General features: G+C 45.2%; 1 protein-coding gene across 4 annotated transcripts; it reads right to left on the bottom strand.

The window, feature by feature from the left end:
* Positions 1 to 918: 918 nt before the first annotated feature.
* LOC129863924 (latent-transforming growth factor beta-binding protein 3-like) lies at positions 919 to 24,673 on the bottom strand (the record flags this gene model as incomplete). Of its 4 annotated transcripts, none has more annotated exon segments than XM_055936353.1 (28): positions 919 to 2,046; positions 2,317 to 2,448; positions 2,679 to 2,768; positions 2,938 to 3,099; positions 4,518 to 4,646; positions 5,864 to 6,004; positions 6,128 to 6,265; positions 6,657 to 6,785; positions 6,922 to 7,005; positions 7,377 to 7,547; positions 7,659 to 7,787; positions 9,435 to 9,554; positions 9,711 to 9,833; positions 10,014 to 10,136; positions 13,238 to 13,357; positions 13,798 to 13,926; positions 14,034 to 14,165; positions 14,351 to 14,479; positions 14,621 to 14,707; positions 14,864 to 14,924; positions 15,330 to 15,343; positions 15,612 to 15,728; positions 15,853 to 16,014; positions 17,401 to 17,517; positions 17,718 to 17,807; positions 19,529 to 19,634; positions 19,748 to 19,911; positions 24,392 to 24,673. In XM_055936353.1, coding segments are annotated over 28 exon segments (3,557 nt in total), but the record flags the coding sequence as incomplete, so codon positions are not given.
* Between the last annotated feature and the right edge of the window lie 1,634 nt (positions 24,674 to 26,307).

The raw sequence follows: 26,307 nt of genomic DNA, 5'->3' as shown, positions 1-26,307 counted from the left end.
TGAAACATCATCCAGAACCACATACACAACATCCCCATCAACCAAACCTGAAACATCATCCACAATTACAACTGAAACATCCACGACTACAACATCCCTATCAACCCAAATTGAAAAATCATCCACAAGAAGGAGGAGCGGCGACGTATAAATCATTTCAAATTCCTTATATTAAGCAAACCAGACGGCACCTATTTTTATATTTAAATGTTGTTGTTTTTTACGGATAGCCAACACTCAGACATAATTTACAAATGAAGCATGTGTATTTAGTGAGTCTGCCAGATCAGAGGCAGTGGGGGTCATCCTGAGATGTTCTCTTGATAAGTGAGTGAATTGGACCATTTTCCTGTTCTGCTAAGCATTCAAAAATGTAACTAGTACTTTTGGGTCTCAGGGAAAGTGTATGGAGTAAAAAGTCCATTATATTCTTTAGGAATGTAGTGAAGTAAAAGTTGTGAAAAATGTAAATAGTAAAGTACAGATACCCCCCAAAAACTACTTAAGTAGTACTTTAAAGTATTTTTGCCTAAGTATTTTACACCATTGCTTTCTTCACTTGTTGAATACATCTCTGTCAGATATTCCCTGTTTGATGGTATACTCTGTATCAGAGTTTCACAGCCAGGGGTATTAATAGAGGGAGAATTTCACACCAATCAATGACAATGAATATTTAAAACTGATTATATTTATATTTTGATTATAGTTTCTTTACTTGCCAGAAGCTCTTATCTTAATCGTCTCACTAAGTGTACATTTAATATGTTATTAATTTATGAAGCAACCTGCTCTATATTGTGTTAGTCTCTGTTGATTTTCTTCTCATGGACAGAACACGATATGGATGGGAAAGACCTCTAATCCCAAAGAAAGAACAAACCTGCTTTATAAAAAAAATACACTCACAAACACATATTTGGGTGGTTGACTTCTGCCGTTAATTTATTTTTCCGCTCAAAAGCCTCGTTCGTTCCTTACAATGCATAGACAAACAAACGGACATTTTGTTAAGAGAAGTCACTAAACATGCCATTCCATTTACTTTGGGGTCGATTTACCACCGTACTCCTGAGGATTCCCTCTGAATCCATGAGTTAGGTCTGAATACGACCTCTTACCCCTTTACCTTTAGTCAGCTTCAATTGTATTCAAAGTGCACATGTCAAAAATCTAAAGGGTGTTTAATGGCTTTACAATGAAGTATAATCTCTTTCCAAAACATCCCACAAAACAGATGATTACAGGAGCATGATAGGCACTGAGCTAACAGTCAACAAAGTAATCTCCACTTTACATACTGTACAAAACTGGACAATGGAGGAGGACAGCGACAGAGGACGATAAAAAAATGTAGGATAATGGTCTGCTACTCATACAGGCATTCAGGCATACAGGAAGGGAGAAACCACCTCGTCAAACTGCAGGAGAGCTTAAGATTCATGGATGTATAAAATCAATGCAACAAGGACAAAACTCAACAACTAAACAAAACACACATTTAACAGTCAATGGACACAAACATAAAAATTAAAAAATTAAATACAAAAATACATACAAATTTAACGAATATGTGACCTTCGTCTGTATTTTCCCCCCAAATCAGTAACTGAACTAGGGATGAGGGAAAAATAGTTGTTCAGAGCCAAACTGGAAGCCTATGGTGCATCTCATTTCAGTGAAGGAGGAGCCGACAACAACAGCAAAAACACATTTTGTCCATTTCAAACATTTCAAATGAGCCCATTGAAGACACCACAATGTTTTCGAGGGACACTTCAAGGAGAGACAGGCACATACTGAATACTGAACTTATAAGACAGAGGAGTTACATGTGCTTATTTGTGTGTGTTTGACAGAGATAAAGCTGTTATAGAGCCCTGGAACGGATATGTTGGGCCTTGGTGCCTGGTACACATATGTTGGGCCTTCGTGCAGGGACAAAGCCATTTTTGCAGTAGCATTTGAACGAACCAATGCTGTTGACGCACCGGGCATTCTTGCATGGATTAACTCGAACCCCTGGTTCAGCACACTCATCAATATCTGAAAAGAGAAAGAGAGAGAGAGGGAGGGAGAGAAAGAGGGAGAAGGTTTGAAACAAAACAGAGAGCTCGCCATCTCTGCCTGCACATCTATTTACATAGGAAATCAACAACCAAATGTTCCTTTAAATTCTAAATTAGATTTCAGGCATTGTCGGTCAAAACACTTGAACAAAGGACAACAGCTACAAATTATAGAGACACTTCTGTTCACAGAATTCATAAGCATCCAATTGACAAGACAGACAGAATATGTGGGTTGTTAACATACCTGTGCAGCGGGTGCGGGAGTGGTCCAGTCTAAAGCCTGTGTTACAATCACACATAGTGCTCAAGTAGGAACGCACACAACGGCCATTGGCACAACTACACTCATCTGAGTCCTCTTCTGAACTATCGCCTTCTGAGCCAAAACAGAAAAAGAGAGCGCGCGAGAGAGAAAGAAAGATAGAGAAAGAGAGACAGAGAAAGAGAGCGAAAGATAGAGAGAGAGAGAGAGAGAAAGAGAGAGAGAAAGAGAGATACAGGAGAGAGGGAGAGAAAATATTATTCAAGTGGTAGAGTTTGTGCTCTGAGGTGATTTTATAACCAAATTCAGAGAATAATAAAATATATTACAGGCATTACCAGTACCTGGGTTGTAGTTGGCGAAAGCTGCCAGGAAATCTCCCTCACCATCAGACTCTGTCTCCAAGTGCATGTCACACAGCCGGTTAAAGATCACTGAACGAGAGGAAGAATTAAGATGAACTTAATTAAGTTATTAGTATTAGACTACTAATATTAGAGTATTAGAGTATTAGACTACTATGCCGATACAGGCTAAAACTGTAATGACCAGCAGACTAGACACTAAAAACCAGTCAAATAATGACTGAGTACTGGTGCCCACCTGAGTTTCTTTGGGGGCAGGTCCTACACTCAGGGCCCCAGCCACGGCCATAGTGACAGCAGCACTCAGAGTAGGTGAACACCAGGCCGTTTCTGGGGTGGCTGCAGATCAGATCCTCATCCACCTGCAGGAAACACACGTCCTTATGGGCCGCCGTGCGGTCTAAGGTAGAGAGGGGGAAAGGGAGAGAAAGAGACAGATAGAGAGAGAGAGGAAGAGACAGATAGAGAGAGAGAGAGCAAGAGAGAGAGAGAGAGCAAGAGGGAGAGAGAGCGCAAGAGCGAGAGAGACAGAGAGACAGAGACAGAGAGAGAGCAAGAGAGAGAGAGAGAGAGCAAGAGAGAGAGAGAGAGCAAGAGAGAGAGAGAGAGAGAGAGAGAGAGAAAGAGAGAGGAATATTAAGGACTATTCCATCAAATCAACAAGCCAATCTTTGCTTCTACATTATAGAGCAGGCCAGATCCTGCCACTTATAATGACCTCTATGATTAACCAAGTCATTACTCAGCATGTTAATAGGCGGCAGGTAGATATGAATAAGTGATGAGGCTTAGCTTGAGGTGGTAGGGCTCAGTGCTATACCAGACCCCTCCTCTGCACATTCATTTACAGTCACACATCACACACAAGGATGGCCCCATAAAAACCACACAGACACAATAAAGTAAAAGCTAGATTGTCAATACAAACTTGTGAGACTTTACAACAAGAATATGCAAAGAAAGTAACACAATCGGAAGAGTAATGTCACAACATCGTATCCAAGTGTTACAGCATCACATGTATCACAACAGTAAACAGTTTGGTTAAAAGGAGAAACAATGCTTTGGAGAAAGGTGCAGAAAATGCCACAAGCAATATCACTTTTACTTATACTCTCCCATTTTACTTATACTCTCCCATTTTACTTATACTCTCCCATTTTACTTATACTCTCCCATTTTACTTATACTCTCCCATTTTATTTATACTCTCCCATTTTACTTATACTCTCCCATTTTACTTATACTCTCCCATTTTACTTATACTCTCCCATTTTACTTATACTCTCCCATTTTACTTATACTCTCCCATTTTATTTATACTCTCCCATTTTACTTATACTCTCCCATTTTACTTATACTCTCCCATTTTACTTATACTCTCTCATTTTACTTACACTCTCCCATTTTACTTATACTCTCTCACTGCGTCTCAGACGCACAAGCACATGCACACAATGAAGGATGAAGTAATGAAGTGTTTTCCTGTAACTATGCAAGCTTAGTGGGGCAACCACATAAACGGAAACTGAGAAATGTGCAACAGGATCACACTGGACCTATAGAACTGAGATCACATTGACCATCTCAAGTCTCATGATCTCCCTGACTAAACTGAGAGTGTGTTTCTATAGAAACAAGCAAGAGGGGGAGTGCTGAGCCTGTGCATGGAGTCAGTATTGGGGAACGGGGGCTCAAAGGGGGAGTAGTTAAAAAGAGTAGCAGGAGTGGCAGGTGTACAGGTAAGCCAAAACTCAGGTGAGATGAGCACTGATTGGTTAGGCTCAGGTGAGTTGAGTGCCGATTGGTTATACCCACCGTCATAGACGCACTGTTTGAGCGCTGCGCTGAAGGTGAGGGGCTGGGTACATATACAGTGAAAGGAGCCGGGTGTGTTCACACACCTCCCATTCTTACAGTACGAGGGGTCCTGGCACTCATTGATATCTGCAAGGGGCACCACAGACACCACAGACATGGGTTACACAACCTACGGACGGAGGGACAGACACCAGCCTGGGGCCAGCTCTTAATGTGATGTAACGTTGAACAGGCCTACTGGCAGATCACTATGTTACACTGCTTCCTGAGAGCATGCACCAGAGTGTTTGGGTGTTTATTGATGGGTTGAGGATCTTCACAATTAACATGGCCCAGTAGTGGCTTTAGTATAGGACCAGGGTTGTGTTTGAATTCATCTCTATCTATCTACAGTATGTCAGGAGTTGACAAACGTTTTGGATCCAGGGACCCATTTTGTGATAGCAAATTCATCAGGGACCCCCCACAAAAGCAGAACACAACTCGGACTTTGGAGTGCGATAAAAATAGCATACAAGGATACAATAGCATACTGTGACAGCTGCAGTGCATGGCCAGACTAACCAAGTCTCAGGCCCTGGGAAATAACATTTTAAAGGCCCCACTCTTTGCATTGGAGATAACATTTTAAAGCTAATTTTCTGCAACTTTACACATTTTGCCATAGGCAGAGAGAAAATGTTGCAGTTTAAAAGCTAATTTCCTGCAACTCCTCACATTTCCACATGGGGCAGACAGACAATTTTGCAGTTTTAAAGCTTAAATGACAGTGCATTTATGTTCAAAACAACATTTTTAGGGAATACAAGAAGGATTTAAAAACTGGATTTAAAAAACGGGATCATTGATGGAGTACTGTGGATCCCTGTGAGCCTCCCAGGCCCTGTTGTGCATCCAAGGGTATATTATAGATACAAAATATTAGTTTGCATTGCACTTTCTACACTTCTTCCACAGACCCCTTGGACAAATCAGTTAAATTTTTAATATTTATACAAAAAAAATCTGTCCGTGGACGCCCAGCAGTACCTCCGCGAACCCCAGGTGTCCAGTTGGTGAACCACTTATCTATGTGACAGATATGAGGTTATGTGAATGTAAGAGCGTTTGAGGTTGGAGGGGCATTCTTGGCTGATTAGTAGTTTAGTAGTTTTAGACTGGAACTAACATTATAAAACATTCTCTCATTCATCCTCCCTCCCCCATACACAGAGATTCACCACTGAGAACCAACCCACTGTGAACTACACTACCCAGCCATCTCACACCACCACCTCCAAATCATCCATCCTGAGATTCCTGAGCCCACCTCCTCCCCTCTTAGTCTCCTCTCCTCCACTTACCAGCCTGCTCCTCTAAGGTCACACAACTGTTGCGGTCAGTGGCCAGGATCCAGGGGGGAGAGCAGATGCAGTAGTAGGACCCAGGGGTGTCCACACAGTGGCCACTCTTACAGTTCAATTGATCCTGGCACTCATCCACACCTGCATCAACAAAAAAACACTGCTGACTTAACACCCGTCCTCCTCTCTGGCCTGGCCTGTACTGTACCACCCTGTGTGTGTGGATACAGCATGTACAGTAGAGGGCCTCTAGCCAGACCTCACCTGCCACAGTGGGAATGACACACTTCTTATTGGAAGCATCTGGGGTCCAGGGAGAGTTACAGGTGCAGTAGAAGGAGCCTCTGGTGTTCTTACACTGACCGTTGGTACACAGAGACTCATCGTGGCACTCATTCACATCTGAGGAAACATTAACATACAGGATCTGCGACTAACTGGGATCATCTGATATGTATTAATTAAGCAATAAGGTCCGAGGGGGTGTGGTATACGGTGAATATACCGCAGCTAAGGCACAACGCAATGCGGCATGCCTGGATACAGCTCTTAGCCGTGGTATATTGGCTATATAACACAAACCCCTGAAGTCCCTTATTGCTATTATAAACTGGTAACCAATGTAATTAGAGCAGTAAAAATAAATGTTTTGTCATACACGTGGTATATGGTTTCATATACCACGGCTGTCAGCCAATCAGCATTCAAGGCTCGAACCACCCAGTTTATAATGTGTAATAATACATCGGTGTGTTTTGGTGTAGGCCTGAGTGAGGTGGGGCTCAGTGGTTACCGATGCACTCCAGTAGGTTGCTGTCGTAGTAGAAGCCCTGTTGGCAGTAACATTCATAGCCAGGCTGTGTGTTCATACAGCGGCCCTCCTTACAGATCTCATTGGAGAAGAGCACACACTCATCGATATCTGTACACAGAGAGACAGGAGCAACAATCTCAACACAAACAAACTCCTGAAAACAAATCCTGCCATGTAAATGAATGCTTTAAATCTGACAACAGCAAACCCACCGTGGTCGGGCTGAGGTTGTGTAGCTACTCACCAATATGGACAGACAGGCCGTACTCAGTTACTCCCTCCTCCTGGTAGAAACCTCGGCCCACTGGACACAAGGAATGGAACTCAGCTGGTTGGAGGAAAAACAACCAGCTTACTTTAGTACTTTAGAGTGACATTGACCAGTGCAATTAACTGAACAGATACCCAGCCCACTTGATGGCTCAGAGGCTTGATAAACTATTGTGTGTATGTATATATTTATTTATATTCATGCATTTATATATTCTTTATTTATATATTCTTAATTCCATTCCTTTACTTTAGATTTGTGTGTATTCTGTGTATTGTTGTGAAATTGTTAGATATTACTTGTTAGATATTACTGCACTCTTGGAGCTAGAAACAAAAGTATTTCGCTACACCGGCAATAACATCTGCTAAACATGTGTATGTGATCAATACAATTTCATTTGATGTTGTTGGACCTGAGGTACGTACATGAGTGGTAGACGGGGCAGGGGTAGATCTCACAGTGGTCCCCCCAGCCCACGCCGATGGAGCAGCAGCACTCCTGCTTGGTGACGTTGGTGGCCAGGACACTGTCACAGAACACTGTGTCATCCAGGTTCAGGTAACACTCCTTCTTATCCTCCATGTCCACCTCAATCTCTGGATGGAGAGGGAAGACAGGACATAGATTGGTGTGTGTGTGTGTTTGTGTGTGTGCATGCAGAATACAGCTATATAGAGAGAGGGCTGAGAGGATATCAGTAATCTTACCCTCACAGCTGTGCTTGTCCTCAGACAGAATGAAGCCGTCTTTGCACACACACACATAGGAGGCCTGTCTGTTCTCACACACACCATGAGGCTGGCACAGACCCCTGTCTGTCGCACACTCATCTATGTCTGAGTGGGTGGGTGGGTGGAAGGGAGAGAGAGAGAGAGAGAGAGAGAGAGAGAGAGAGAGAGAGAGAGAGAGAGAGAGAGAGAGAGAGAGAGAGAGAGAGAGAGAGAGAGAAAGAGAGAGAGGGGGAAGGAGAATGTGTTACTATCATCATGACTTCCATTAAAGGCCCAGTGGAGTCAAAAACATAATTTTTCTGTGTTTTATATATATTTTCACAATAGGAGGTTCGAATAATACTGTGAAATTGTGAAAATTATGATAATGCCCTTTTAGTGTAAGAGCTGTTTGAAAAGACTGCATGAAATATCAGCCTGTTTTGGGGGGAGGGACTTTTGGCCTTCCATGGTGACATCACCATGCAGTAAATTAGTTAATAGACCAATAAGAAAGTGATGTCCAAAACCTTTCTGCTAATAACAACTAAATGCCAGTTTCCCCCTCCCCAACCTCTTAGCGCTCGGGGTCAAAAAAAGTTCCCAATGTAAACGGACATTTTCTCTGGCCCAGATCGTAGAATATGCATATAATTTACAGATTGGGATAGAAAACACTCCAAAGGTTCCAAAACTGTCAAAATATTGTCTGTGAGTATAACAAAACGTATTCTGCAGACGAAAACCTGAGAAAATATAACCCGGAAGTGATATAAAAATAAAAATAAACTGTGTTTCTGGGACCGTCTTTCTTCCATTTAAAGGGGTATCAACCAGATTCCTTTTCCAATGGCTTCCTCAGGCTGTGACCAGGCTTTAGTGTCCTCCGAATAGTTCCTGCACGCGCGAGAGGAGCTCTCCATTTTCCGTTTGTCTCTTAAAGAATAGGTTATGGTCCGGTTGAAATATTATCGATTATGTTTGTTAAAAACAACCTGAGGGTTGATTATAAAAAACATTTGACATGTTTTTACGACCATTACGGATACTTTTTTGGAATTTGACGAACGGAACACGGCTTTGGTTTTCTCAAGATAATGCGCAACCCAAATAGTGTTTTTTTGTGATAAAAGTAATATTTATCGAACAAAAACAACATTTGTTGTGTAACTGGGAGTCTCGTGAGTGGAAACATCCGAAGATTATCAAAGGTAAGCGATTAATTTGATTGCTTTTCTGACTTTCGTGACCATGCTAATTTGGGGCTAGCTGTTGTAGCATTGAAAGCTACACTCACAAAAGCTTGGATTTCTTTCGCTGTAAAATATATTTTCAAAATCTGACACGATAGGTGGATTAACAACAAGCTAAGCTGTGTTTTGGTATATTTCACTTGTGATTGCATGATTATAAATATTTTTTGTAATATTTTTGCATTTGGCGCCCTGCAATTCTAGCGGTTGTTTAGGAAAGTGATCCCGTAAAAGGGATCCGTAGCACAGAGAAGTTAAACCACTCTCAACATTATTGCTTGAGAAATTGCTCTCAAGAAGCTAATTTGGTTTATTTTTTAACATTTTAATTTAAAACAATCACAGTAAGGTACTTAATTGTTACCCAGAAATGATTTGATATTGAAATAAAAATGACTGCATTGGACCTTTAAGCTTGACTTATGATAATTTCAAATAATTACAGAGCTCCACTGCCAAGTTGGTTGACAGTATATATTTTATTTCCCTGAACTCATAGAGAGGGTGGAGACTGACTGACCTTGGCACCGCCTCCCTCCGACAAGCATGTAGCCCTTCTGACATTCACAGCGGTAGGAGCCCATGCTGTTGATACAGCGCCCCCTCTGGCAGTTAGAGGGACGCTCACATTCATTTATATCTGAGGGAGGAAAAGACCACAATCAAACGGCAACTGTGTGTTTGATCACCAGCTCTATACAGTGGACATGTTACTCATACTTCACTAGTAGTGTAAAAACATTGTTAACATGTCCATGAAGCTATAGTGATGTGATTAATAGGAAGTAGTTCCTGCCTTCACAATGGCTGCCCTCCTGAGTGCGCTGGTATCCTGGGTAGCACTGGCACTGGAAGGAGCCTTCTGTGTTGACACAGCGCCCGTTGGCACACAGTCTTTCATCCTCACACTCGTCAATGTCTGGAGGGGAGAGAAGGAGACATGCAGTCTGTCACTAAAACCTGTACACCCATTGGTGTTCTTTGTCCAATATTATGAAGAAATACTGGTAAACACTATACCACTGCAAGTCTGCAAGCATATAATGGTGTGTGTGTAGAACTAATAGATATTCTATTCAATGTTAATGAGTACACTGACCTCTGCAGCCTTTGCTGTCCGCAGCTGGGAGGAAGCCTTCATTACAGAGGCAGCGGTAGGTTCCTGGCAGGTTCTCACAGCGCCCGTTGGGACACACCCCACGCTTCTGGCACTCATTGACATCTAGTGGAAAGAGAGGGATTGCAGGCAGTGATTTACACTGAGTATACAACACATCCCTCACTGATGTGACTCATTAAATCCACTTAAATCAATATAGCTGAAGGGGAGGAGACAGATAGAAAATGTATTTTTAAACCTTGAGACAATTGAGACATGGATTGTGTATGTGTGCCATTCAGAGGGTGAATGGGCAAGACAAAAGATTGAAGTGCCTTTGAACATGGTATGGTAGTAGGTGCCAGGCGCACCGGTTTGTTTCAAGAACTGCAACGCTGTTGGGTTTTTCACGCTCAACAGTTTCCTGTGTGTATCAAGAAAGGTCCACCACCAAAAGGACATCAGACAACTTGACACAACTGTGAGAATCCTTGGAGTCAACATGGGCCAGCATCCCTGTGAAATGCTTTTGACACCTTGTTGAGTCCATGAACTGACGAATTGAGGCTGTTCTGAGTGCAAAAAAAAGGGGGGGGGACTCAATATTAGGAAGATGTTTCTAATGTTTGGTATACTTATGGTATATAAACCCTAGATTATTGATGCTATGTATTGATCATTGAGAGACTTTGAAGCCATCGGTCATCCATATTGGCACTCCCCAGTAGGAGCAGTCCTCCACAGGAATTCATGGAATTCTACAGTATTTCAATTGAATGTTTCAAGGACAAAATTACATGTATTTAAGTATTTTGGTTGTTGTAATGGTGACAGTAACATTAGTAATCTAAAATAGATATGAAAATGTAGGAAATGCTTTATTAATTTTTTTCATTTTGTATTTTTATGTTTAGCTCACATAATATAATTTAAACGTAGGCATTAAGGTGTCTGTAATATAATAAACGTGACAAAAAAACGAATGTAGACATTAATGCATGCATTTATATAGCTTCCAAAATATTTTTTACAACGGTGGGGGTATCAAGATGGGGGCACGGTGGCTTCAGCACAGCGATCCCTATCAGTCATCTAGTGTTTATACACTGCTCAAAAAAATAAAGGGAACACTTAAACAACACAATGTAACTCCAAGTCAATCACACTTCTGTGAAATCAAACTGTCCACTTAGGAAGCAACACTGATTGACAATAAATTTCACATGCTGTTGTGCAAATGGAATAGACAACAGGTGGAAATTATAGGCAATTAGCAAGACACCCCCAATAAAGGAGTGGTTCTGCAGGTGGTGACCACAGACCACTTCTCAGTTCCTATGCTTCCTGGCTGATGTCTTGGTCACTTTTGAATGCTGGCGGTGCTTTCACTCTAGTGGTAGCATGAGACGGAGTCTACAACCCACACAAGTGGCTCAGGTAGTGCAGCTCATCCAGGATGGCACATCAATGCGAGCTGTGGCAAGAAGGTTTTCTGTGTCTGTCAGCGTAGTGTCCAGAGCATGGAGGCGCTACCAGGAGACAGGCCAGTACATCAGGAGACGTGGAGGAGGCCGTAGGAGGGCAACAACCCAGCAGCAGGACCGCTACCTCCGCCTTTGTTCACGGAGGAGCAGGAGGAGCACTGCCAGAGCCCTGCAAAATGACCTCCAGCAGGCCACAAATGTGCATGTGTCTGCTCAAACGGTCAGAAACAGACTCCATGAGGGTGGTATGAGGGCCCGACGTCCACAGGTGGGGGTTGTGCTTACAGCCCAACACCGTGCAGGACGTTTGGCATTTGCCAGAGAACACCAAGATCGGCAAATTCACCACTGGCGCCCTGTGCTCTTCACAGATGAAAGCAGGTTCACACTGAGCACATGTGACAGACGTGACAGAGTCTGGAGACACCGTGGAGAACGTTCTGCTGCCTGCAACATCCTCCAGCATGACCGGTTTGGCGGTGGGTCAGTCATGGTGTGGGGTGGCATTTCTTTGGGGGGCCGCACAGCCCTCCATGTGCTCGCCAGAGGTAGCCTGACTGCCATTAGGTACCGAGATGAGATCCTCAGACCCCTTGTGAGACCATATGCTGGTGCGGTTGGACCTGGGTTCCTCCTAATGCAAGACAATGCTAGACCTCATGTGGCTGGAGTGTGTCAGCAGTTCCTGCAAGAGGAAGGCATTGATGCTATGGACTGGCCCGCCCGTTCCCCAGACCTGAATCCAATTGACCACATCTGGGACATCATGTCTCGCTCCATCCACCAACGCCACGTTGCACCACAGACTGTCCAGGAGTTGGCGGATGCTTTAGTCCAGGTCTGGGAGGAGATCCCTCAGGAGACCATCCGCCACCTCATCAGGAGCATGCCCAGGCGTTGTAGGGAGGTCATACAGGCACGTGGAGATCACACACACTACTGAGCCTCATTTTGACTTGTTTTAAGGACATTACATCAAAGTTGGATCAGCCTGTAGTGTGGTTTTCCACTTTAATTTTGAGTGTGACTCCAAATCCAGACCTCCATGGGTTGATAAATTTGATTTCCATTGATCATTTTTGTGTGATTTTGTTGTCAGCACAGTCAACTATGTAAAGAAAAAAGTATTTAATAAGAATATTTCATTCATTCAGATCTAGGATGTGTTATTTTAGTGTTCCCTTTATTTTTTTGAGCAGTGTATAAACAATTGGTTGCAGGTTGCAGGGGGTAGGGGTGGAGTATGGGGGGATAGAAACACATTCAGTAATACAGAGGAATACCAGCTCTACACAGCCCTGACTGACTGGATTCACTTGGTGCCCGTTGGAATCCTGCCTGCTGCTGTGTGTCTGGGTCTCCCTCTGGCTGATTTACTGACTATGACTGATCAAGTCCATTCTCTCCATCACACAGATCTGAATAGTGAATACCTTCCATGTCATGGTTCAGACAAAACACACTGGGGAAGATCAACATATTAAATGTTCAGAATCAATATTCTACTTTCTTATTTGACTGGCCTTCATAGTTTTTCCATAAGACTATCCTATTCACCATTCAGTAACGCCGACTACGGTGACATGGCCACTAGGTGGCAATACATCACCAAATGTAATGTTAGTTAGAAACCTTAGAACAACAGCGAGATAGACAGTTAAAGGTAACGAAGGGAGTTGATTTGTGTGTGTGTTCTCTTTAGTATGTGTTTATCCATGTGTATGAAGACGTAGGTCTCACCGTAGCAGACCCCACCCTGGGCCTGGTGACCAGAGAAGCAGGGAACACACTCGTAGGAGCCTGGAGTGTTCTCACACTGCTCATTGGGACAGCTGCTGGGGTCCAGACACTCATTTATATCTGAGACAAGAGAATACACCAGACAAACACAGCCATTCATACACACAAGAGCATTATTAAACCAATGCAGACACACATACACATACATTGAGTGTAGAAAACATTAGGAACCTCCCCGCCTTTATGGCCACAGAACAGCCTCAATTTGTCGGGGCATGAACTACAAGGTGTAAAAAGCGTTCCACAGGAACGCTGACCCAAGGCTTCAAAATCCTTATTGTACCTGTCTCCTCCCCTTCATCTACACTGATTGAAGTGGATTTAACAACTTATATCAACAAGGGATCATAGCTTTCACCTGGATTCACCTGGTCAGACTATGTCATGGAATGAGCATTTTAATGTTTTATGCACTCAGTGTACTTACACATAGAACACACACAAATGTAGACAAACATGCACCCTACGAATAGAGAAACGAGGACAGCAGCATTGCATACCTTCACAGGCTGGCTGGCGTTGGGACTTGCTCCTGAAGCCTTTGTGACAATCACACTTATAAGACCCTGGCAGGTTAACACACTGACCCCCCTGCCCACAAATGTCCGGCTTGGAGCACTCATTCACATCTAAAGATAAGTCCAAAACACACTAATGAGAAATCACAAGTGACAACGTAAAGACAAAACAGCGAGAAACAGAGAAAAGAAAACATATAAACCCACACACCACCCACCTACACATCTGAATTTCCCATGATACACCAAGAGCTTGTAGCCATGGAGACAACGGCAGCGGTAGGATCCTTCTGTGTTGATGCAGATGCCTCTTCCATGGCCACATGGCTCAGCATCACACTCATCATCATCTGGCAGAGAGGGGTAACTTGGAGGTTTAGGGAATTGGGAGGTTACAACTCCTTTTGAGAATTGACACGCAAGTTCAATGAAACTATTCTGAAATATGGTTCGTTATATGGCTCTGGTTAAAATACTTTGCCCAGTAAATACATCCCATTCTTTTGGACATGTCTCTGTCAGTCCCTTGACTTACCCACACAGGCGTTCCTCTGAGGGTGGAGCCGGTAGCCAGCGTAGCACTCACACTTGTAGCCAGTGTGCACATTGACACACTCCCCATTGCCACAGAGGTTCCTGTTCAGCCTGCACTCGTCTGTCTCTGCTGTGGGGAGGGGGGCGCACAGCAATCTACATAAGACGGTTGATCTCTGGACTGTACATCCCATCATGGAGACGACAACGTTGCAGCTCTTAATGTGAACATGAGATGGTCGTTTTGATTGGACTGTGTAGTGGAACTCACGTGAGACCTGCGTCTGTGCCACCTCCAGGGGGTCACTGTCTGGGTTCAACCTGATGATGGGTGGAGGGGTGGGCTTGGTGATGATCTCTGTAGGATCAACCAGAGAAACACACAGACCCACTCAATGCCCCATGTCTCCCTGAATATCATCAGGCTTTCCTAGTAAAAGGTCTCCCTTGACCTCAACAGGACTTTCTGGATGAATTCAAGTGAAATAAAGAATAAAGGAATGAGAGGGCGTACCAGGGCCGCGGGGGGCGTGGGTGGAGAGCTGCATGGGTGTGGTCGTCTCTGGAGGCTCCTCCTACAGGACAGGACATAGAGACACAGGCCAGTATGAAAATGCAGGGGCACAACTTTCACTGGGGACATTTTGAACTTGCATTTTTGTTCCTTCCAGTTTTATCACTGGAATGTGATACAAAACGAGGCAACGGTGTGCTTTAGGACCATGCGGAAGCCTCAGAGCGGTCGGGTAGGCTGTTTGGAGTGTTTATCCAACTGGATAAAAAGAAAATAGGCCCCTCCACTTCTAACACCAAAGTTGCACCCCTGGCGAAAATGTATGCACTCACTACTTACTGTAAGTGCTCTGGACAAGAACGTCTGCCAAACTACAAAAAATGTCAAAAATGTAAAATGTAAGAGGAGCTGCACACACACAGTCTCTCACATAATGACTGTTGTCTAAAGGAAAATAGATTCTTACCGGGGGCTTGACTTCTGAAAAGAGAAACCACAGAGAAAAACAGGTAAAAATGCAGAATAATTACGTATTGTAATTCACAGATTATGAATTTTAGGAACAATTAAATAACAATAATATGAAGGCATCCCAATAACCTGACAGAATGCTCTCACAAGCTTAGCAATATCATCTTTCTAAGTGACTAAGAGACTCCAGAATGTAGGGCATCTGTTGGCAGGCAGACAAAGGTAATCATGCCAAGCCTTCATCTACGTCTTGGGAAAGCCACGGTGACGTACTCACCCTCCTGCTTGTGCTCCTGCTCCAGGCTGGTGTGGATCTGAGGAGGGAACGCCACCGTCTCCCGGACACTATGGAGGAAGTAGCCCTTCCCTGCTGGACAGATCTTGCTGAAGGAGGCTGGGGGACCAGGGAGAGAGGACAGAGAAGGAAAAACAGGGGATCAGATGAGCACTAATCATACAGCATATCACCTGTCAAATATTGGAAAATGTACCCCGCTCTCCTCTTGCATTCTACTGACCTGTGCCGTCTTGGGGACACCTCTCACAGCTGGAGCCCCATGCCTTGCCCACGGTGCAGCAGCACATCTCCTGGGACAGGCGCGTGGGTAGGGCGTGCTCACAGCGACCCGCATCCGTTGCCATGAGGAAACACTGAGCCTGCTCCACCGGAGACGGAGACTCTGACAGCCAGGACCAATCAAAACAGAGCAAAAGCCAACAGAGGTCTGAGCTAAGACTTTAGGCTGACAAAAGAGGTAAATTGGCGTAGTGCTATTTATTGAGAGGAAAATCATATGAAATTTCTATAATTTCAGATGAGTGGCATTTTAAATCATGGAAATAATGGATGTGTAAAGACAGCACGCAAAATATTGGGACATCAAAGCTAAGCTGTCTGCTTTGGTGACAGCTTTGTGGATGTGAAACACATTTCAGCCTCTCGATTGCCAACAAATAAAAAAACCAATTTAACACTTCACAGTCTCTAAACCAGCCCCAGATGGTAGGAGAGGAGACAGGAGAATAAAGTGAATAGTGCTGCTGCTACTGAAAACGATATGTCTGTGCTGAGTGAATGCAGAGTCTGTGTAGAGCAGGGCACAGATTCACAAAACCTTAAGAAAATGTTTTTTCCTTAACTATAGATTTATGAAGAAAGTTAAGCAAATTTGCTGTTCCTCTTAAAGGTTCTTGGAAATGTTCTTGCATTATTTCTTATGTTTCTCCTTACGCAAAAAGTTAAAAAGTTAGATTCTTGAAAATAAAGTTATTAAATTTGTTCTTGAAAAAGTTATTAATTCCAAGATAAGTAAACCATTGTCTTAAACTCAGGGCAGTGAGAGAATATGCTAATGAAGGCAACCGAACATGTTTATTTAACTTAATCTGAACATTTTAAACCCAAGAACATGTTTTAGAACAATAATCTCGGTACGAAATATGCTAACATGATTGCCATTGCTAGCTATATAGCTAGCTGTCACACCCTGATCTGTTTCACCTGTCCTTGTGATTGTCTCCACCCCCCTCCAGGTGTCGCCCATCTTCCCCATTATCCCCTGTGTATTTATACCTGTGTTCTTTGTTTGTCCGTTGCCAGTTCGTCTTTTTTGTCAAGTCAACATGTGGTTTTCTCAGCTCCTGCTTTGTCCCAGTCTCTCTTTTCTCGCCACCCCGGTTTTGACCCTTGCCTGTCCTGATCCTGAGCCCCCTGCCCGACTACTCTGCCTGTCCTGACCCTGAGCCTGCCTGCCGTCCTGTACCTTTGCCCCTATACTCTGGATTATCGACCCCTGCCTGCCTTGACCTATCGTTGCCTGCCCCTGTTGATATAATAATCATTTTTACTTCGACAGTCTGCATCTGGGTCTTACCTTGATTCCTGATACAAGCTAAAGCAGATGTTTGAAAAGTTCATCAGAAAATCATGAATTATTAAGAAATGTTGGAGGAATTGCACTAATGAACTTTTGATTTTTTTTCTTAAGAAGCTTCTTAAGGTTTTGCGAAAGAAGTGTTTTGTGAATCTGGGCACAGGTCTGTCTGGAAAAGGTTCTGAGTCTCACCCACACATCTGGTCCTGTCCAGGGTGAAGCCAGGCTTACAGGCACACAGGAAACTACCCTGGGTGTTCAGGCAGTCCCCGTTCTGACACACCCCCTGCATGGTGCACTCGTTGATGTCTTACAGGTGAGTGGCAAAGAAAAAGAGAGTGGGGGGAGAGAGAGTGTGGGCGGAGAGAGAGAGTGGAGGACAGAGTGAGGGAAGAGAGAGTGAAAGAGAAAGTGAGGATTGGCTTGTCAGAGAAGCAGTAGCTGTAGGACATGGGCAAAGATTTACACTCATACCAAATGTGTACCAAACAAAACTTGGTTCATGTTACCTTGACAGTGGGTGCTGTTGAGTCTCTTGTAGCCCAGAGGGCAGGTGGAACCATAGTCCTCTATGATGGTCTGCAGCTTCACTCCAGCATCTGAGGGGGAAAGCAGGGAATGAGGGGTGAAAAAAGGGGGGACAAAATGTAGGAATGCGAGGGGAAGGGGACACACTACACACAGCTCATCAACAAAAATAAATACTATTCATCAAACACTGGGTAGAACATTCTAGAAATGTTTGCGAATCTGAGAACAAAGACTAATCCAGTAATGGCATCATCCTACGTCAGAACTCTCCTACTCTGTTTCTAATAGGAGTAGGGTCTGAGATCGTTTTTTTCCAGTTAGTCATACACTAAGCAGCTAGCTCATTCAGCTGTTCCTTGTTTTGTCTGGACACACTGTCAACATAGTAAGTGTGTGTAATACCATGGGACAAATGATTGATCAGAGCCTAGGTTTGAGAGATTACGGCAGAGGAGGCTGGTGGGAGGAGCTATAGGAGGACAGGCTCATTGTAATGGCTGGAATGGAATAAATGTGGTTTCCATATGTTTGATGTGTTTGCTCTCGTTCCATTTATTCAATTCGAGCAAATACAATGAGCCCGTCCTCCTATAGCTCCTCCCACCAGCCTCCTCTGGATTCTGGGAATCCCAAGTCTGAGCAAGAGAACCAAGGAGTACTACGAGGAGGAAAACAAAAGAGGGGTAAAACAAACACACCAAACTCCACCTCATCTGGGAAATAGAGATTAAACAGAAATTAATCAAATGAAGATAGAAAAATATAGAAAACAGTGATCGATGAATGCATTTTCCACCAGGCAAAAATATGTCAAGAAAACTGTGGGAACATTTCCCCCAGAATAACTTTCAAAAATAGATTGAAAGAAAAGTACAACTTTAAAAAGTTCAATGCTTCCCAAGAAAGGCCCAGAATCATATTTTCCGCTTCTCCCTTTTGTCTGTTCATTCACAGAAGCAGTGTCATACAAACAATACAACGTTCCTACAACGTTACTAGAAAATAGACGAGAAGCATGCCAGACAGGGATCCCGCTGTCCCAAATTTAAAGAATAACCAGAACTATCCTTTTCTTACAAAGGTTTCTTTGTCTGACTCACAACTGAGGAATGGAGTAATAGAAAAATGAAGTGGACAAGATTTTCGTGGGGCGCAGCTTGAAATTCAATCTTCGGAAATTTGATGACAGTATTCCACTGGCCTGGCACATGGGAAGACACGTAACTGCAGGGTACTTCTCTCTCTCTCTCTCTCTCTCTCTCTCTCTCTCTCTCTCTCTCTCTCTCTCTCTCTCTCTCTCTCTCTCTCTCTCTCTCTCTCTCTCTCTCTCTCTCTCTCTCTCTCTCTCTCACTTGAGCTCATACACACAAATACACGCGCACACACACGCTTATAAAACGCTTATAAAACACATAACACATTTATTGTGTTAAAGCAGGAAAAAAATTACATGAGCTGGGAATGAATGATTTGTGGGGACGCTTGATGTTTTTTGCTCCGTGAACAAATGACTTAATGCCTATAACAGCAGAGAGATCCAGATCTGCCAAGGAGTCAGATTATAAACAATGGAAAGTCAGTTATCACACATTGACAGATAATAATCAAGATACATGACAGATATACAGTTAGAGGTGGAGGACAGAAGATCGCAAATGAAAGAATGGCAGATCACCAGTATTTCAGAAAGGACGCACACACACACGCGCGCGCACGCACGCGCGCGCACGCGCGCACGCGCGCGCACACACTTAAGCAAGAAGTCAATTCTGAGGCAATTGGTACTCACATGGTAGCTTGGGACATTTATAACATTTGTTTTGTCCCCAGGAGTTCCCCACACTTCCACAGCAGTCCTCCTGATTGGTCAGTACAGGGAGAGGGGTACTGCTACACTGAAGCACATGGTGTGAAAGAGGGAAATGCACAAAATAGCATTTGAAAAAACCACAATACATTTATTGAATGTAAAGTGTTAATCACTGTGTTGATGGGCGGTGTAACTCACAGCTTGTTTGGGTGTGGTCTCCTGGAAGCACCGCCCCCTGGGTTTGTGCGTCTGAGGGGTCAAGCGTGTCACAGTTTTATGAGGGGGTTTGGAATTAGATTGGTCGAGAGGACGAATGACAACGGATGTGTCGTGTGTATGGTGGACACGCACATTAAACTGCACTGAAAAGAGAGAGCGATAGTGAAGGGGGGGGAGAAGGGAGAGAAACACATGGGAGATAACATGAATATGACTACAGTTCTGTATAATGTCACCCAAAATAAACTTCTACAGTGGCAAGAAAAAGTAAGTGAACCCTTTGGAATTATCTGGATTTCTTCATAAATTGATCATAAAATTTGATCTTATCTTCATCTAAGTCACAACAACAGACAAGCACAGTCTGCTTAAACTTATAACACACAAGTTCTTGTATTTTTCTTGTCTATATTGAATACATCATTTAAACATTCACAGTGTACATTGGGGAAAGTATGTGAACCCATAGGCTAATGACTTCTCCAAAAGTAATTGGAGTCAGGAGTCAGCTTACCTGTTGTACAATCATTGAGATGAGATTGGAGATGTTGGTTAGAGCTGCCCTGCCCTATAAAAAACACTCACAAAATTTGAGTTTGCTATTCACAAGAAGCATTGCCTGATGTGAACCATGCCTCGAACAAAATAGATCTCAGAAGACCCAAGATGAAGAATTGATGACTTGCATAAAGCTGGAAAGGGTTCCAAAAGTATCTAAGGGAGAGGTGTACTGCTACACTGAAGCACATGGTGTCCACGGTAAGACACATTGTATATAAATGGAGAAAGTTAAGCACTGTTGCTACTATCCCTAGGAGTGGCTGTCCTGCAAAGATGACTGCAAGAGCACAGCGCAGAATGCTCAATGAGGTTAAGAAGAATCTTAGAGTGTTAGCTAAAGACTTAAAGAAATCTCTGGAACATGCTAACATCTCTGTTTATGAGTGTATGATACGTCAAACACTAAACAAGAATGGTGTTCATGGGAGGTGTCACGTTCCTGACCTATTTTTATGTTATTTTGATTATGTTTAGTTGGTCAGGGCGTGAGTTGGGGTGGGCATTGTATGTTGTGTGTGTTTGGTTAGTCTATGGGTGTTGTATGTGTATGGGATAGTGTTTGTTAGGTTGTCTAGTTATGTCTATGGCTGCCTAGATTGGGTCTCAATCAGAGACAGCTGTCATTCATTTGTCTCTGATTGGGAGCCAGATTTAAGGTAGCCATAGGCAGTAGGCTTTTGTGGGTGTTTGTTCCTGTGTCCTCACAGGACAGTTGAAGGTTAGTCTCATTTGTTGTTTTGTAGTTTTGTAGTGTATTGTTTTGCTGTTTTGATTAAAAGATGGCTTATTTCCCTCAATCCGCATCTTGGTCCTATCCATGCTCCTCCTCGTTTGAGGAGGAGAACAACATTGACAGTCATTACAGAAACACCCACCACAACAGGACCAAGCGGATTGAGGAGAGAGAAAAAGAACTAAGGCACTGGACACAGGAGGAATGGTCTTGGGAGATCATGGACGGAAAAGGACCCTGGGGAAGGGTTGGAGAGAATCGCCGCTCTCGGGAGGTGAAGAAGGCAGCCACAGCCCAGGAGCGGTGGATTGAGGAGGCAGCACGTATGAGAGGCTGGAAGCCCGAGAGGCTCACCCAAGAATTTCTTGGGGGGGGGGCTAAAGGGGAGTGTGGCGAAGCCGGGTTGGATACCTGAGCCAACTCCCCGGGCTTGCCGTGGAGTAAGAGGGCGTCGTACTGGTCAGACACCGTGTTATGCGGTAAAGCGCACGGTGTCCCCAGTACGCGTGCTTAGCCCAGTGCGGGCTATTCCACCTTGCCGCACTGGGAGGGCTAGGTTGGGCATCGAGCCGAGTGCCATGAAGCCGGCCCAACGTATCTGGTCTCCAGTACGTCTCCTCGGGCCGGCGTACATGGCACCAGCCTTACAGGTGGTGTCCCCGGTTCGCCTGCATAGGCCAGTGCGGGCTATTCCACCTCGCCGCACTGGCAGGGCTACGGGGACCATTCAACCTGGTAGGGTTGGGGAGGCTCGGTGCTCAAGAGCACGTGTCCTCCTTCACGGTCCGGTATATCCGGCGCCACCTTCCCACCCCAGCTCAGTACCACCAGTGCCTACACCACGCACCAGGCTTCCAGTGCATCTCCAGAGCCCTGTTCCTCTTCCACGCACTCTCCCTATGGTGCGGGTCTCCAGCCCGGTGCCTCCAGTTCCGGTACCACGCACCAGGCCTGGAGTGCGCCACGAGAGTCCAGTGTGCCCAGTTCCTGTTCCCCGCACTCGCTCTGAGGTGCGTGCCCACGGCCCGGTGCCTCCAGTTCCGGTACCACGCACCAGGCCTATAGTGCGTCTCAGCCGGCCAGAGTCTGTCGTCTGCCTAGCGCCAGAGCCGTCCTGCCATGACCAGCCAGAGCCGTCCTGCCATGACCAGCCAGAGCCGTCCTGCCATGACCAGCCAGAGCCGTCCTGCCAGGACCTGCCAGAGCCGTCCAGCCAGGACCTGTCAGAGCCGTCCAGCCAGGACCTGCCGGAGCCGTCCAGCCAGGACCTGCCGGAGCCGTCCAGCCAGGACCTGCCGGAGCCGTCCAGCCAGGACCTGCCGGAGCCGTCCAGCCAGGACCTGCCGGAGTCCCTCAGCCCGGACCTGCCGGAGTCCCTCAGCCCGGACCTGCCGGAGTCCCTCAGCCCGGACCTGCCGGAGTCCCTCAGCCCGGACCTGCCGGAGTCCCTCAGCCCGGACCTGCCGGAGTCCCTCAGCCCGGACCTGCCGGAGTCCCTCAGCCCGGACCTGCCGGAGTCCCTCAGCCCGGACCTGCCGGAGTCCCTCAGCCCGGACCTGCCGGAGTCCCTCAGCCAGGACCTGCCGGAGTCCCTCAGCCAGGACCTGCCGGAGTCCCTCAGCCAGGACCTGCTGCCCCTTGTCCCGGTGCTGCCCCTTGTCCCGGTGCTGCCCCTTGTCCCGGTGCTGCCCCTTGTCCCGGTGCTGCCCCTTGTCCCGGTGCTGCCCCTTATCCCGGTGCTGCCCCTTATCCCGATGCTGCCCATTCAGTTAGGTGGGATTAGTTGGAGGGTGGTCATTGGGTGGGGTATACGGAAGCGGGGAGTGACTATGGTGGTGTGGGGGCAGCGTCCAGAGCCGGAGCCACCACCGTGGACAGATGCCCACCCAGACCCTCCCCTAGACTTTTGGTGGTGCGTTCGGAGTACGCACCTTGAGGGGGGGGTTATGTCACGTTCCTGACCTATTTTTATGTTATTTTGATTATGTTTAGTTGGTCAGGGCGTGAGTTGGGGTGGGCATTGTATGTTGTGTGTGTTTGGTTAGTCTATGGGTGTTGTATGTGTATGGGATAGTGTTTGTTAGGTTGTCTAGTTATGTCTATGGCTGCCTAGATTGGGTCTCAATCAGAGACAGCTGTCATTCATTTGTCTCTGATTGGGAGCCAGATTTAAGGTAGCCATAGGCAGTAGGCTTTTGTGGGTGTTTGTTCCTGTGTCCTCACAGGACAGTTGAAGGTTAGTCTCATTTGTTGTTTTGTAGTTTTGTAGTGTATTGTTTTGCTGTTTTGATTAAAAGATGGCTTATTTCCCTCAATCCGCATCTTGGTCCTATCCATGCTCCTCCTCGTTTGAGGAGGAGAACAACATTGACTGCCTTTACAGGAGGACACCACGGAAGAAGCCACTGCTGTCCAAAATAAACATTGCTGCACGTCTGAAGTTCGCAAATGAGCATCTGGATTCGCTGGCAAAATATTCTATGGACAGATGAAACTACAGTTGAGTTGTTTGGAAGAAACACACATCACAATGTGTGGAGAAAAAAAGGTACAGCACACCAACATCCAAACCTCATCCCAACTATAAAGTATGGTGGAGGGAGCATCATGGTTTGGAGCTGCTTTGCTGCATCAGGGCCTGGACAACTTGCTATCATCGACGGAAAAATGAATTCCCAAGTTTATCAAGGCATTTTGCAGGAGAATGTAAGGCTATCTGTCTGCCAATTGAAGCTCAACAGAAGTTGGGGGATGCAACAGGACAGCGACCCAAAACACAGAAGTAAATAAACAACAGATTGGCTTCAACAGAGGAAAATACGCTTTCTGGAGTGGCCCAGTCAGAGTCCTGACCTCAACCTGATTGAGATGCTGTGGCATGACCTCAAGAGAGCGGTTCACACCAGACATCTCAATAATATTGCTGAACTGAAACAGTTTTGTAAAGAGGAATGCTCCAAAATGTCTACTGACCGTTGTGCCGTTCTGATCTGCAACTACAGAAAATGTTTGGTTGAGGTTATTTCTGTTATTAAAACCAAGGGTTCACATACTTTTTACACCCTACACTGTGAATTTTTACACGGTGTGTTCAAAAAAGACATGAAAACGTATAATTGTTTGTGTGTTATTAGTGTAAGCAGACTGTGCTTGTCTATTGTTGTGACTTAGATGAAGATCAGATCAAATTTTATGACCAATTTATTTGAAGTCCAGGTAATTCCAAAGGGTTCACATTATTTTTCTTGCCACTGTATATGGGCACAGGTATTAAAATATACAGAAATGTGGCTGTGGTTTCAGTGACAACAGCTTATCATGATGGGTACCTTCTGATGAGTGGTGACCTGCCCCTTGTGCCAGGGGCAGGGTGAACACAGAGTGGGTCTGTGTCAGCTGTGGTCGCCCCATGGCCGCCTGCTCTCCGTGGCTCTGGCCGTCTGGCAGCACCGACAGGGTGTATACGGGCTGCTTGTTGCCCCGCGCCGCCTGGGCCTCGGGCATCTGCCGTAGCGGGAACTGGCACAGCCGACCAGTGAAACCTGGTGGGCACAGGCAGTGAGTCCGCGAGCTGCACACCCCTCCATTCATACAGGTCAGTGGACACACAACTAGAAAGACAGGGAGAGAGAAAAAGGTGTTGTTATTGAATACAAAATAAAACACATCACCAAGCCATGAGTAGTATAGGAAAGGAGAAACAGAGCACATGTCAAACATCATCCATCAACATCATGTAATATCAGCCCTTTTTCATTTAGAACATTCTTTTAAACAGGGAACAGTTGGGACTTCTACAATAGCAGGAACATAGATCCAAAACAAAACCCTGATGTCCGCAGCTTCCAGTATGAGTCACTTTGGATTTCGGGACTAAATGCCACGGTCAAATCACATCAGTTCCATGTGCAAATAAACTGCCTCAGCCAATCAGCAGCAGGGAGCAGAAGTTGAGATGTTCCGGTTTTCCACTAAGTTCCACTAAGTTCCACTAAGCCGTTAACAAGGCGACAATCCATCTTAACTCCTCCTCCACATTTACTAGATTGGTTGAAAAGTGCAGAAGACCACCTCCCCCAACATGTTTTTTTCTTCTCCTCATCAAGCCCAGTATGTAGGGCCTTGAAACTCAACTCTGGACCTCGAAGCCAGTTCCACTGCATTTTTCCATTGTTCCCCTCTAATCAGGGACTGGAACACCAGGTGTGTGCAATTTATTATCAGGAAGACCAGAAAACCAGCAGTCTCCGGACCTCGTAGGGTAAGAGTTGAATGACCCTGATTTAGGGGATGTAGTTTCAGGCGTATCTTATACGCCTGCTACGCTAGGTTAGGGCAGAGCAGAGCACTGATACAAATGACCACTTTTTCCTGGTTGATGGAAAAGACTTGAAACCACAGGAGCTCTGCTATGCCATATATACTGCTCCGTAGGTTTCCCTTTGTGTTTACTTTTCTAGGAGCTGCTTTTCTCCCTAAAGGACAATCAGATGAAACAGTGGGGGCAGAGTACACACCAGACTGAGACCATCAGCAGAAATAATACCCAGGAAGACTGGTGCATTAATAACGCACATATTAGAATAGACATACCACAAATTGCACTAAATAATATAAACAGTAACAAATGGACATTTTTACAATTTATCATTCCCAAAATGTTGGAGTCTCTCTATGTCCCATATTGTGTTCATGAAAGAAGTCAGAAGCTGAAGCTCAGTTGTTTGGATGTCTTGCCCTGCAGTCTAACATAACAGAATCACAGGGATGCAGGCAGCGTGAGTCCCTGGGCAGGCAGGCAGAGAGAGAGATACGGCTCATCATGTCTGACGGAGACCCACCCAGTGGTTGAGAGGAGGCCTGTTCGTGTTACCCGCCCGGCAGAGCAAAGCTCCACACACTGGAGCAATTAGCCCTGGACTGCCTCGGAGTCTAGGCCGCTGTGTAATAACGGGACTGGATGCCCTCAAACACAACGGGGAAATTTTTTAACCAATGAAAGTCAAGGAAAATAGCAACTGGAGAAATCCCTCTAATGTTTAAATGTGCAGCGGGGTGGGCTGGGCTGTTCTGACGCAGCCTGCACCATAATTACCCGTGACAGTGGTCTTTAACCCAGAGCAGGCAGCTACATGCAGCAGTAGGTTACTGGGGAGGCTCACAGATAGCAGGGGAAAACATGGAGAGTAATCCAGCTGGAGAAGGACTTCCCTAAAAGGGAGAGTGGAGAGCAGAGCTCTCCAGA

Source organism: Salvelinus fontinalis, chromosome 10 (assembly GCF_029448725.1).
Source record: "Salvelinus fontinalis isolate EN_2023a chromosome 10, ASM2944872v1, whole genome shotgun sequence".
Lineage (NCBI taxonomy): Eukaryota > Metazoa > Chordata > Actinopteri > Salmoniformes > Salmonidae > Salvelinus > Salvelinus fontinalis.
This window is presented reverse-complemented; position numbering and strand designations above follow the sequence as displayed.